Source organism: Dipodomys spectabilis, unplaced genomic scaffold, assembly GCF_019054845.1.
Source record: "Dipodomys spectabilis isolate Male_0828 unplaced genomic scaffold, ASM1905484v1 ptg000219l, whole genome shotgun sequence".
NCBI lineage: Eukaryota > Metazoa > Chordata > Mammalia > Rodentia > Heteromyidae > Dipodomys > Dipodomys spectabilis.
In genome coordinates this window covers 2,461,652-2,474,929 of record NW_024870896.1, presented here as the reverse complement: position 1 = coordinate 2,474,929, position 13,278 = coordinate 2,461,652, and the positions used below count along the sequence as shown (strand labels likewise).

At 52.5% G+C, this 13,278-nt stretch overlaps 1 protein-coding gene across 3 annotated transcripts; it reads right to left on the bottom strand.

The window, feature by feature from the left end:
• Positions 1 to 619: 619 nt before the first annotated feature.
• Positions 620 to 9,879, bottom strand: Calml4 (calmodulin like 4). 3 transcript variants are annotated; one of them, XM_042697466.1, is made up of 5 exons: positions 9,786 to 9,875; positions 9,681 to 9,711; positions 4,311 to 4,451; positions 3,336 to 3,524; positions 620 to 969 (listed from the first exon to the last, which is right to left on the bottom strand). In XM_042697466.1, the coding sequence occupies exons 1-5, from the start codon at positions 9,786 to 9,788 to the stop codon at positions 872 to 874; spliced, it is 462 nt and encodes a 153-aa protein (XP_042553400.1). In that variant the 5' UTR covers positions 9,789 to 9,875; the 3' UTR covers positions 620 to 871. The 3 variants fall into 3 exon arrangements, with proteins under 3 accessions (XP_042553400.1, XP_042553402.1, XP_042553401.1); XM_042697468.1 differs by lacking the exon at positions 4,311 to 4,451 and having other exon boundaries at positions 9,786 to 9,879; XM_042697467.1 differs by lacking the exon at positions 9,681 to 9,711 and having other exon boundaries at positions 9,786 to 9,862.
• Between the last annotated feature and the right edge of the window lie 3,399 nt (positions 9,880 to 13,278).

Sequence of the window (13,278 nt, the reverse complement as noted above, 5' to 3'; positions counted from 1 at the left end):
GCCATGCCATCCACTTCTGAAAATAAGAACTTGTAACTGGGCCTGTGGTGCTACAAGAAATGTAGTGTGTGGTTTGCTCTTTTTAGTGGCCTTAGAAATGTAGCCAGGTGCTGGTGGCTCACACATTTTTCAGAGCCAGCTGAGGCAGGAAAGGCCTTAAGACTCTTACCTCCAATGAACCACCAGAAAACCAGAAGAGGCGCTGTGGCTCAAAAGTGGTAGAGTCCTAGCCTTGAGCAAAGAGTTCGGGGACGGTGCCCAGGCCCTGAGACATGCCCTGCAACTGATCCCCCCCCCCCCCCAAAAAAAAAGTGGACAGTGATTTTAACACCCAAATGCAGAATGTGCTCTTTCTTCTAGCAGACTGCCCTTAGTAGGAGAAAACTACTATGGGTGACTGGTTCCTTATATTCTATTTCCAGTTGTTGTTCCTCCCCCAACCCCCGACAAAATCTTTGTCTTCCCTCAGTGGATTGTATCAAGGGAGATGAGGAATCCAGCTGTCATGGGGGGTGGCGAGGCTTTGAGGTGAAGTGATCTTCCCAAAACTGGGGGGTGGCAGGGCCAGGACTGGAATGCAAGCCTGACTCCATGTTGCAAAGGGCTAGATCAATGGCAGTTGCTAAAATCGACACAGACTTTATTGAAGACATGCTGGGCCCCTCTCCTGATGGAGAGCTGTTATGTTGCTTCACTTTTGAATCTTTTCCTTATTCAAAAAACAAAAAGCTGCTAAAACCATGACTAAGATCGTTTATTGCTACTGAGGCGATGCCATCTTGCTGCCACCTCCCAAGAGTGAAAACACCTTCTTAAAATGAATCAGTCCTGGTTTTCGGGCCCCTGACGGAGGCTGCAGTGCTCTGCCCAGTCAGTAATCTTGAACAGGAAGGGTGATCTTCTGGATAAATTCATCATACTTCACTTGGCCATCTGGTTCAATACCCGTTTCCTTAAAAAGGTCATCCACTACAATAAATCACATTCATTTGTCAGGTTAGATGTGTTGGTATAAGACACTGAGTTCTCTGGAAGTTGGGATCTCCAGGGGGGTCTTCCCTGAGTGACATCATAGACGTGGGATTCAATCAAATTGACAGAAGGACCGTCTTCCCCCTCATCCCCTACTTGAGCATCACTGGTTCAATGTTGAGGCTTTCTGGAGAGGCTCTGGTAGGGGCAGGGAAGGGTCCAGGGAAGATTCAGTTACTGAATCCTTATTTTAAAAATACCTGTGCCTTGTACTGCATTGAGAGATATGGCCTAGGTGGTTTACCACTTAACCACCCACCCTTCCAGCAACATGAATTTCCTCTGCAGTGTCACCACCAGCCTTGCCAGTCCAGGCTCTGACCTGCCTCTGTCCCCTGCCTTCTCCTCCTCGCTAACCCTGTGTTTACACCAAGAAGATTTTGACAACTATCTGTTACTAACCTACAAATGTGTGGGAGCTGGGGAGACAGCTCAGCAGGAAAGCACCAGCCTGACTTGTGCCCTGGGTGTGATCTGCCATAGTAATAAGGACTTTGTGTGTCCACACCCTGAAGACTGCCATTATTGTGCATTGATCTAATGAAATAACTAGCTTGTCCCTGGAATTTGCTGAAACATTGCAGCTTACCTTTTTCTACAGTGATCTCTCAGGATCAATCTACCTTTGGTGCTTGGGCCCATTTTCACCCTCTTGCAAAACTGATCTTGATACCCTGCCTCCACTTCCCTGGCCCTAGATATACCCACATATCCTTGGACAGGGAGAAAACCTCCTTTGCTTCCCTCTTACCTGTCTGGAGGGGATCATTTCTGTGCTTAGACTGGAAGGTATTCTGAGTGTGTTTGAAGTGACCAACGACATCATTTGTCTTCATGGAGAAGTTCTACCCTGAACTGTAGCAGCCTGTAGGTGGCGGTATCAGCTCCAGGATTAGCGCCAGGCAGGCATCAGCTCCCCATTGCCCCCTGCAGCCCTCTGAGCCTTGGGGCACAGTGGCTGCTCACGGTCTCATTTGCTGTTCCCTAGCTGTTCCAAAGGATGGGTGAGCTTCCCTCTCCAGGAAAACGGCCTCTAACTTCTCCTGTCTCTACGGCCAGTGAGAGGGAATTGGGCCTCTACCAGCTCCCTGGAACTGTTCTTTGCTGTTTTCTGGCTCAACAAGTGAGATGTGTTGGGGACATGTTGTTGGTTTGGACAGAGGTCACAAACCATAGGAATTAAGGCCCTGCTACCTTGGCACTGATCTTGCAGCTATACACCTAAGGGCCACCAGTGTCCATGGAGGCTGAAAGGCGAAGGTGATCTATTCATATAAACACAGACATGGTGTAAGATGAGACCACGTTAGTTAGGCCTGAGAGCTGGGGAAAATGAATCTGCCTGCCCGAGTGCTATTTTTGAACCCTCGGCGCTGTGCCTTTGTGAGAGCAAATGAGACCTGAGCAGACTGGTTTACAGAATGGTGGGTCCCAGAGGTCCCTGGGATGTCTGTGAAGATGTCCTCATTTCCAGTGAGGAAACCTGAGGAATCATGGGTACTCTTCCTGGAGGAGTGCCAGGATTCCTACCTGACTCAAGCCACAACCTCAGAACCCGTGATCTGAGCAAAATGAGGGCTTTTCCCTATCTTCTCCCGAGGTAAGCTGGGAAGTCTGACCAAAAACCCCGACCTGGGGCAGGGCCTCAGCACAGGCTGGGGAGCAGCTGTACTGTCTCCAGGGACAGGAGCTTTCTGGGGGCATTGCAGGCACCCGGCAAGGTCCGGCATGTACTAAGTACGACCCCAGCAGGCTCAGGCCCTCATCTTCCTCTGAGGGGAGAAGGTGTGTGGGCTGATAGGAGGTGCAAAGTGGAGGCTCCATGGGCCAGGACCTCTCCAACTGCCCTGCAGAGGCCCTTCAGAGCTCTTAGAGGCTGCCTTAGTGCAGAGCCCCACAGCCACATCAGAGCCAGCTGTGGTGGAACAGCTGGAGATGGGTCTGCTAAGAGCTGAACCCAGCTTCATCTTGCTAATGGCCTCATCCTACCTCTGTCAGTTGAAGGGACTTTTGTGCTCCTAGGGAGACCTCTGAACTAGCCAAACCCCTGCAATGGGCACTTGGACACAGGAAGGCCAGACACATAATCCACTGCCTGTGCTTGCGGGGTCCCTCTCCCTTGCCCCCTCCCAAACCTTCTAATTCTATCCCCAAGCCCTTATTTGGCCTGATCTCTGCTCACATACTTCTGGGCCATGTATGACCTGCCTGTCTGCACAACTTGGGATAACGATGGGTCTCTGATGTCCTTCTCCAGCTCTCTAACCCTCTCCAGCCAGTGGGAGACAGGGCGTGGCCATTACCTTCCTTGTGGGTAAGCTTCTCCCCTAGGTTCATGAGCTTTGACCGTAGCTCAGACGCCATGATATAGCCTTTCTTCTCCTTGTCAGCCATCAACAGAGCCAGAAGAATCTCTTTCTTTGGGTCCTCTTGTTTTATTTGCGTGTGCATTATGGTCAGGAAAGTGGAGAAGTCCAGCTCTCCATTTCTGTCTGAGAGATGGAGACAGAGCAGTGAGCAAAGGGGAAACGGCTCTTCTTGAAGAAAGTACAGGGAACAATAATAAAATTACGCTTAATCCAACCACTAACAGAAAAAACTGCTCAGCAGCATTTTGGGTGGGTTCTCTCCAGCTTTTCTATCAAGTTGACATCATTTGTAGATCAGCCTTTAAAATCAGAACCAGCTGGGCTCTGGTGGCTCACACCTATAATCCTAGCTACTCAAGAGGCTGAGATCTGAGGATAGTAGTTCGAAGCCAGCCTGGGCATGAAATTCCATGTGACTCTTAGATCCAATTAACCACCAAAGCTTAAAGTGGCTCAAAGTGGTAGAACATTAGCTTTGAGCAAAAGAGCTCAGGCACAGCACCCAAGCCCCAAGTTCAAGCCCCACCACGAACAATAAGTGAATACATAAAAATTAATAAAAACTGAAATCAGACAAACTGGGTTCCAATCCTCTTTCTGCCATTGGCTCTAAAACTCGGCCAGGTTCTGACTTGATCTCTGCTGTAAAGTGGGTCAGGACAGTTCAGCATGGTTTGAGTGAGGTCTCAGGAAAAAAAAAAAAATTCTGGTTGTTGGTTAGCCCTGCTTTCCTACAGGTTTTTCGTAGGCTCAGGACTCTGTGGGTCAGGGGTTATCATGAGGATAAAGCCTCACATCGTACACCTGACCAGGTACTTCCACCACTCAGTGGGGTAAGACCCAGAACCACTGCCCCCCCTCTGGCCACTCCCACCTCAAGCCCCTCCCCACACCCAGCAGCCCTCTTACCTATCCTGTGTGTCTGCAGATGCCGCTGTACCTCCCCTGGCGTCGGACTGGCCCCCAAGCACCTCATGGCCACCAGGAGGTCCGTGGCCTTGATCTTTCCCCTCTGCTGCTTGTCATAGAGGGAGAAGCACTCCTTGTACTCTGCACACGGCCCAGATGGAAGAATACATCTCATTCACTCATTCTCCACCCTGCCATCTCCCCATACTTGGCCCCTGCCCACCTCTTCTCCCCACTTCTTTTATTTACTTGTACATTTGGTTCTGGGGATGAACCTAGAGCCTTATGTTTGTCAGGCAAATGCTCTAAGCTCAACTATGCCCTCCGACTTGGTGTCTCCTCCTCCCTTGGGACCCCACCCTTCCCTTTTCCTGCTGCAGGGTTTCCTGACAGAGTAAATGGAAGTACAAAAGGACCAAGTCAAGCCAGGCACTGGTAGCTCATGCCTGTAATCCTAGCTACTCAGGAACCTGAGATCTGAGGGTTGTAGGTCAAAGCCAGCCTCGGCAGGAAAGTCTGTGAGACTCTTATCTCCAATAAACTATTCAGAAAAAGCCAGAAGTGGCGCTTGGCTCAAGCTGTAGAGCACTAGCTTTGAGCACAGAGAGGCTCAGGGACAGTGCCCAAGCCCTGAGTTCAAGCCCCAGGACCACCCCCACCCCAAAAAAGTGCCGAGTCAAATTGACTATCTCAGAATTAAATCAATAATCAGTAATTCAATATAGGTATGTCCCAAATGTTGCACGGGATACAGTTATACTAAAAAGGGATTATCTGAGATTCAATGTGACTTGGTGTCCTGTGTTTTATCCAGCAATACTGCTCACTCTTTTCCTTCCCCACGCTCTCCCCATCCCACTTCCCCATTTCTGACTAAAATGGAGAAGCTGACTAAAACACCATCCAAAAACTCTCATCCAGGCTCGGCCGAGGGAGAAAGAAACAAGCCCCCCAGCAAAGTGACCATACTGGCAAGGAGGGACCCTTGGTTAACCCTACAGTGTCCTATCTCCCCTCCAGACAGGCCGGGCAGCCAGCAGCTCTCCTATGTGGTGGTTTATTGCCATTATTACAGCTGTGGAGTCCATAGCACAGCTCAGGTCCTCTCAAGCAGAACTCTGACAAGTCCTGGCCCTGTGTTCAAGCTCAGTAGGAAACTACTAGGAAGTTCGCCCCATGTCTACACAAGGGCCACCAGCAGCCCTCCCTGCAGCCTTTCTCCAGGATGCTTGGTGGAGATGAAATAGCAACTCCGAGATCTCTGGCTCAGTCCCACGGCTGCCCAGCCAGCAGAGCTGCCCTCCTGGCTGCCAGCCCCGCCCCCTCCCACCACCCCATCCCCCAGGCAGATGACAGATGACAGCCAGCAGAGAGCTTGGGAAAGACCCCAGCAGTACTGCGACTGCCTCTGCCCTGGCTGAGCCAGTGCTCCAGCCCGTTTGCTCCTCACATGCCAGTGGAGAGCCTCAGAGCCAGGGTAGGGGCTTCCTGGGTAGCCCAGGAAGAGTTCCCAGGTCCTGCTGGGTCCTCACAGCCCCTTGATGGCGCCATTTTTATTCCAGTTGTGCAGACAGGGCTGTGCAGTTGAGCCGCCTGGCACTGGTAGTGGAGCTGTGCCCTCTGCAGCCCTGCCCTTAGTCCTAGGGCAGCAGTGGAGGAAGGGGGGTAGAAGAAAGCCCCTCAACTCCTCTAGCCCAGTCTCGGGCCCTTGGTGTTCACTAATGGAGCCACTCAGGCCTCCCCTGTACACCTGCCACACTAGGACTTGGGGGTGATGACAAAAAGTGGGGCCACCAGTGGGGTTAGTCGTGACTGCCTCTGTACAGTTTGTATACACAGTCTGGGAAGGTGGCTCAGTGGTAGAGTGCTTGCCTTGCATGCATGAGGCCCTGGGTTCGATTCCTCAGCACCACATAAGCAGAAAAAGCCAGAAGAGGCTGTGGCTCAAGTGGTAGAGTGCTAGCCTTGAGCTGAAGAGCTGAGGGACAGCGCCTAGGCCCACGACTGACCAAAAAAATAGTTTGTACACACACACACACACACACACACACACACACACACACACACACACACACACACACCTTCAGAACCCTCTAGAGCCTGAGCTTCCTGAGCACAAACCAAGGACAAGGTTGAATGGCCCTGAGCCTGGTAAAGAAGGTCCAGGGGGTTGGGAATGTGGCTTAGTGGTACAGTGCTTGCCTAGCATGCATGGAGTCCTGGGTTCAGTTCCTCAGTACCACATAAATAGAAAAAGGCAAAAGTGGCACTGTGGCTCAAGTGGTAGAGTGCTAGCCTTGAGCACAGAGAGGCTCAAAGACAGTACCCAGGCCCTGAGTTCAAGCTCCAGGTCCAGCAAAAAAAAGGGAGGGGGGGGCCAGGACTCAGCACAAGATCTCAGCTTTGTGGGGTTTATGTTTTGTTTTGTTTTTTCTTATGCCAGTCCTGGGGTTTGAATTCAGGGCCTGGGTACTGTCCTTAAGCTCTTTTGCCCAAGGTTGGTGCTCTACCATTAGAGCCATAACCCCACTTCCAGCTTTTATTTTTTTGGTGGGGAGAAGGGGATGATTAATTGGAAATAAGAGTCTCACATACTTTTCTGCCCAGGATGGCTTTGAAGCATGATCCTCAGATCTCAGCCTCTTGAGTAGCTAGAGTTACAGGTGTGAGCCACTGGTGCCTGGCTTTCAGCTTTGGTTCTTGCAAAACCTAGTACCTTCTAAGAGGATATCCACAGAGGGCCCAGACTCAGCTGCCACCCTGGGGACTGCTCACAGCCATTGCACTAGTCTTGCCAGCTAGCTTTCCACATGAAAGATGAGCCCCGGGCTCTCCTAAGGCTTCCTCTGGCTGTTGTCCCTGGGGCCCAGGACTGGCTGGCTGGGAACCCACCGTATCGCCCATGGGCACTGTATCAGTGCCTGGGGGGCAGCTTGTAGCCTCTGACACAAGCAAGGCAGGGCTCAAACGGAGCCGGGCTTCTAACAAGCCCGGGATTCTTTGTCTCCTGACCTGACGAATCCCCTCTTCAAACCTGCAGTCAGGGGCAATTTGGGATTCCAGTGCTGCAACAAGAACCCTAGCAAACAGTGCTGGCTCTCACTGCCCTCCTCCTTTCCCTCCGTCCCTTCCCTCCCTCCTTCCCCTCCCCTCCATGATTTTTCCCCTTGTCAGCCATCTAACATGGTCTCCCCCTGCTTTCTTCTTGTCCCTCCTTAGACCAGTCGGTTATGTCTCTAACGTCTGGAACAGGGCTGGCAGGGAAAAAGGGACTCACAAATGCTCTGAGTGAAAGAATGACTTAGGGTTCATGAATTGGATTAAAACCATCTCAAGGGTGTCTGGGAAGGTGGCTTAGCGGTAGAGTGCTTGCCTAGCATACATGCAGCCCTGGGTTTGACTCCTTAGTACCACATACACAGAAGAAGCCAGAAGTTGCGCTGTGGCTCAAGTGGCAGAGCACTAGCTTTGAGCACAGAGAGGCTCAAGGACAGTGCCCAGGCCCTGAGTTCAAGCCCCAGGACTGCTCCACCCCCAAAAACAACCCTTAAGTCCCCCCTTGGGAAAGTCCTCACACAAGAGACCCCTAAGGCTGGGTACCAGTGCTGCACTGGACAAGCTTTATGAGCATCTCTAAGGCACGTGTGCAGGTTTACTGTGCCCTTGACAGCCATAAAGGTAACATGTGACTCACACGAGAGAAAAGATGCCATACTCATTATAAATTCTACCTGGCCAACAAGCAAACCACGTCAAAGATGATTGTGTCAGCTCCTCACCGTTTTGATTCAGACGTGGTTTGAAGAGTGATGTTGTAAATTTGCCCGAAGAACGCAATTGTGTTTTCCAATGAACTGGAAATTATACTATCATTGAATCAGGTAGGTGATGATCTACTTTTAACTCTTTCTCACCCTGGTATAAATTATTCTTTCAGCCGGGCGCAGGTGGCTCACGCCTGTAATCCTAGCTACTCAGGAGGCTGAGATCTGAGGATCGCGGTTCAAAGCCAGCCCGGGCAGGAGAGACCGTGAGACTCCTATCTCCAATAAATCACCAGAAAACCGGAAGTGGCGCTGTAGCTCAAGTGGTAGAGCGCTCGCCTTGAGCTGAAGAGCTGAGGGACAGCGCCCAGGCCCAGAGTTCAAGTCCCACGACCGACAAAAAAAAAAAAAAAAAAAATTATTCTTTCAGCACTAAGACCCCAGGGCTGTCTGAGCTTCCAGTGGATGCTGGGGTATTGTTTGAATCCTACACTATTCAGTTAATGGCTGGCTTTAACTCCTAAAGACGCAGCTCGTACCCGTGTCCAGCACACAAAGTCTGCTTTCCCATCCTTCTCCTACAAAGTCTGGTGAGGGGGCCATTCTCTCTACCCCACACAGACACAGGGGCAAGTCACCACCACCAGACACCCTGTTGTTCCCCATCGCTGTCCACCCTCTAATTGCCTCATATCCAAACTTGGGTGGAGAACCCCAAGTCCTCCTTTTAGTCAGTCACCTCCAGATCAGGGGAAGAGAGGCTCTGTCTGCATTGGTCCCAGTGCGTTCAAGTCCCCTGGCCCACCCCCTCTGGCCTTGGCTTGAGTCTGTGGGGAGTCACAATACCGCACCACCCTGCTAGATGGAACCCAACAAACCCTTGCCTTGGAATCCCAGCTCAGGCCACCCATAGTTCCTTCCAGGGAGCTACCCTGGATTGCAAGGGCACCGTGGGCCCGAGGTGGCTGCCATTTTATCTCCAGTAGCCAGGGAGATGGTGGCCAGATGTCATCCCACAGCGGTGCAGCAGGGAGTGGCCCATCTGGTCCACTGTCAACTGCTGGGCAGGCCAAGGAGCTCAGAAGGCTCTGGACTCAGAGCTCTCTGCCGTCTCTGCCGGGGTGGGGGTCGGGTCTCCTGCCTGAGTAACTCCACCCCTTTCCTGGCTTGTGAAACCACAGCTCTGCTCTGAAGAAAGTGAAACCTCCAAAGTGCTCACCCTCAAACTCAGCGGCCCTTTACTTTGATGGGGAAACTGAGGCCCAGAGAAAAGGATCCAATTCAAAGACAGACTCTCCCTGTTTCCCTTACCTCCAACCATTACATTTACTCATCTGTCTCCTGCCCTAGCCTCTTCCTGTTTAGCTACCGACTCTGGGGCTGCCCTGTGAGCAGTCTTGGCCCAGCCAGAGGGCTGACAACACAAAGTGGGTGGCCGCCCCGTGGATATTCGCTAGGTCAGCACGGGCCTCCAGCAGCATGGTGGGGGAGGGGACACCTCTCACTCACCTCCCTCCTTCCACCAGCGACACGGAGCACATCAGATGGCCTAACTGAGACCCACATTTTGTTGGGAGTTGCTAATTAAAGAGTGAACGCAACCTACCATTAATTTGATCCTGGGAAAGGAACTTGGCCTGCAGCAGAGAGAGAAGAGTCAGGGATGGTGTCACCAGAGGTCTCCCCGCCCGGTGGGCCCTCGCTCACTCACCATGGTGGGGCACCGGCTGCTTCAGAACCAGGAAGGCCCAGCTGCTTCCTCTGGCTGCCAGTGCAAAGTCCTCCGGGTGAGGCCCCAGTAATAAATCCTCGCTGCCATGGAGACGGAGCCCGAAGCCGCCCTGGGTCAGGTTCCAGCTTCTGACTGGGGGGGGGGGGGGGGAACTGGCGGATGCTCAGAAACTGGCGATTCCCAGGGGACTGGACAGGTGGACTTGCGTGGGAATTGGACCACAGCAGAGCCCTTCCAGACTGGGCCCACATCCTTGTCCAGAGCCCCTAGACAGGGGGCCCTGCTCCTGGGGCTAGGCTGGAGCTGGGCACGCACAAACTCACGGCCCATGATCGCACTGATGATGGAGCCCGTCCAGCACAACGCAGCTCAGAACAGGGTTTCAAGTCCTTCCTGTAGGTTTCACCTTGCAGGGCTTCAGTTTCTCTACCAGGCCCCATGCAGAGCTGCTGGGAGAATCAAATCGACTGCAGCCCGTTCTCCTTATGGGGATCTGGGACGGCAAGGCTGGACTTCCAGACCCACAGCTGCTATTGGGGTGAGGCCTCTGGGTGACCCCCCACACCCACCTGACCCAAGGCACCTCACTTTTCTTCCCCGCCCTTCCACATTTGATGCTGAGTCCCATCCCAGGGTAGGCAATTCCGGAGCTGGCCTGGGAGGCCTCAGCCTCCGAAGAGGCTCGCAGTGGAGGCTCTTCTTCTTCCTCCCCACTTCCTGAGAGGCACCTGATCCAGGCTTCGGTCCTCAGCGAGCCATGTGCAGCCCTGGGGGCTCGCCCCAAATCATCCATGGGAAGGGCCAAGGGTAGGTAAAACACATCCTGGGGGCTGCTTGTTCTCTTCTTTTAAAAACATTTATTTTTATGAAGCCATTGTACAAAGGAGTTTCTATTCCAGAAGTCAGGCTAGGAGTGCACTGCATTGTGATCAGTTCACCCGTTCCATCACCCCCCCCCATTTTCCCGATCATGTTCTCTTTAGTCCTGAACCCCAGATGCTGTTGGCTGGGGGCTGACATCTCCACTGCCTTCCTCTGAGTCCCTTCCCTCCTGCATCCCGGTCTGGACCCCAGGGGAGGGGCCTTGGGTAGGAAGATTTCCCACCCCTTTCACCCCCCACCCCAGCCCACTGGACAAGGCCCCCAAGCAGAGCTTTGATGGAAGAGCTCTACGATCCTTCTTCCCTAGAAATGCAGGCAGCCCCTGCTATGTTCCTGGGCACCATCAGGCTAAGCCCCCACAAGTCTGAGCCCTGACAGCCTTCTACTGTGCCCACAGGCCACAGAGGTGGCCTCAGAGGGCCATCTGTTTCTGTTTCCCCATCCTGGACCTGCACACCCCAGCAGAGACCTCAGGCGTGAGTGCAGGGCTGGCTCTCCTGGAGGGGGCTGTAGACCCAGAACTCAGATCGCCTGGAACCTTATGTGGAAGTAGTCAAATAACCTTACATGGAAACAGGGTCCTTGCAACAGAATCAAGAGCTCATACTAGAGCTGGATGGTCCTCACGATGGAGAGGAGTTCAGACACAGCTACAAGAAGCCAAGTGCTGGCCACACAAGCAGAGACGGAGCCCAGGCGCTGAGGGCCTAGGCTCCACCTTGGACTCTGCCAATGCATGCATGCTAGTACTGAGGCTTGAACTGAGACTGGGTGTTGTCCCTTAGCTTTTTTGTTCAAGGGCTGGTGCTTGGCTACCACTTGAGCCACATCTCCACCTCTAGCTTTTTTTTGTCAGTCATGGGGCCTGAACTCTGGGGCTGGGTGCTGTCCCTCAGCTCTTCAGCTCAAGGTTAGGCTCTACCACTTGAGCCACAGAACCACTTCCAGCTTTTCCTGCTTATGTGGTGCTGAAGAATCGAACCCAGGGCCTCATGCATGCAAGGCAAACACTCTACCACTGAGCCACCTTCCCAGCCCCATCTCTAGCTGATTGGTGGTCTCATAGACTCTCCTGCCTGAGTTGGCTTTCTCAGATCTCAGCCTCCTGAGCACAGGGGCAAGCACATGGGTGTTAGGCCTCTGCCAATATTTTGCTCCTGAACTTGGAACCTCTGGAAGAGGAGGAACTTGCATTGTTTCAAGCTACCAACCAAGTGTATAGTAGTTTGTCAAGGCAGCTTTAAGGAATGCATACAAGAACCAAACAAACCCCTGGTCACAGAGACATGGGAATCACACAGATAGCCTGCATGCACACTGGACCTGGAAATAACCAAGGCCAGAGCTCCCAAAATGGAGCTCACAGCCACCCAAGGCTTCATCTCTCTTTGAATTTGTTTTTTTTTTTTTTTTTAATTCCCCTTCAGTAGTAGGGCTTGAACTGGGGGCCTGGGTGCTGTCCCTGAGCTCTTTTGCTCAAGGCTACCACTCTACCGCTTTGAGCCCAGCTCCACTTCCGGTTTTGGAGTAGTTAATTGGAGATATGAGTCTCACAGGGACTTTTCTGCCTGGGGTTGGCTTTGTATCACAATCCTCAGATCTCAACCTCCTGGGCAGCTTAGAGGCCTGAGCCATCACCACCCAGCTGAACCCAGGGTCTTAAGCATGTTAGGAAAGCTCTTTACTACTTAAGCCACACCCCAATGGGGGCATTTTCTCCTGCCACCCCCCCCCCCCCAACACTCCAAGTTTCCTGGATGTCTGCTGGGTTTCTAAGCTAGTGAAGCCAGGCTGCAGTGAAGACAATGGGACAAACTCCCAAGAACCTGCCCCACAGGGCCTAGATCTCCAAGGCCCCAATTGCAATTTCCTCTTCTTAATATTCATTTTCATACCTCATGTTTTACTCACTTTTTTGGGGGCAGGGGTCAGTCGTAGGGCTTGAACTCTGGGCCTGGGCATTGTTCCTCAGCTTTTCAGCTCAAGGCTAGCACTCTACCACTTCAGCCACATCGCCACTTCCAGTTTTCTGGTGGTTAACTGGAGATAGTCTTGTGGACTTTCCTGCCCAGGCTAGCTTTGAACCACGATCCTTAGACCGGTGCCTGGCTTTATTCATATTTTTAAAAACTTTTTTCTTTTTTTGGGTCTGGTCGTGGGGCCTGAACTCTGGGCCTGGGCCCTGTCCCTCAGCTCTTCAGCTCAAGGCTAGTGCTCTACCACTTGAGCCACAGCGCCACTTCTGGCTTTTTCTGCTTATGTGGTGCTGAGGAATCGAACCCAGGGCCTCATGCATGCAAGGCAAGCACTCTACCACTGAGCCACCTTCCTAGCCCCTAAAACTGTTTTTTCTTATCGAGGGTTTTCTAAGATGCATAATCCTCAGACCCTGATGGTAAGGGTCTGTAAACAGCCTTGGGAGCAGCTTGTCCTAGAGGTAGGGGAGGAGCGTGCTGAGCAGACATGGAGACTGATCACCTCCCAGTCTTGTTCTACAGTCCGCTCCAATTAGTCAGCTGACATGTGTAAGGCCAGAGGCTACCTCCTCCCAAGGGGCAGTACAGCTGGGAGGCCATAGGACATCTCTGGA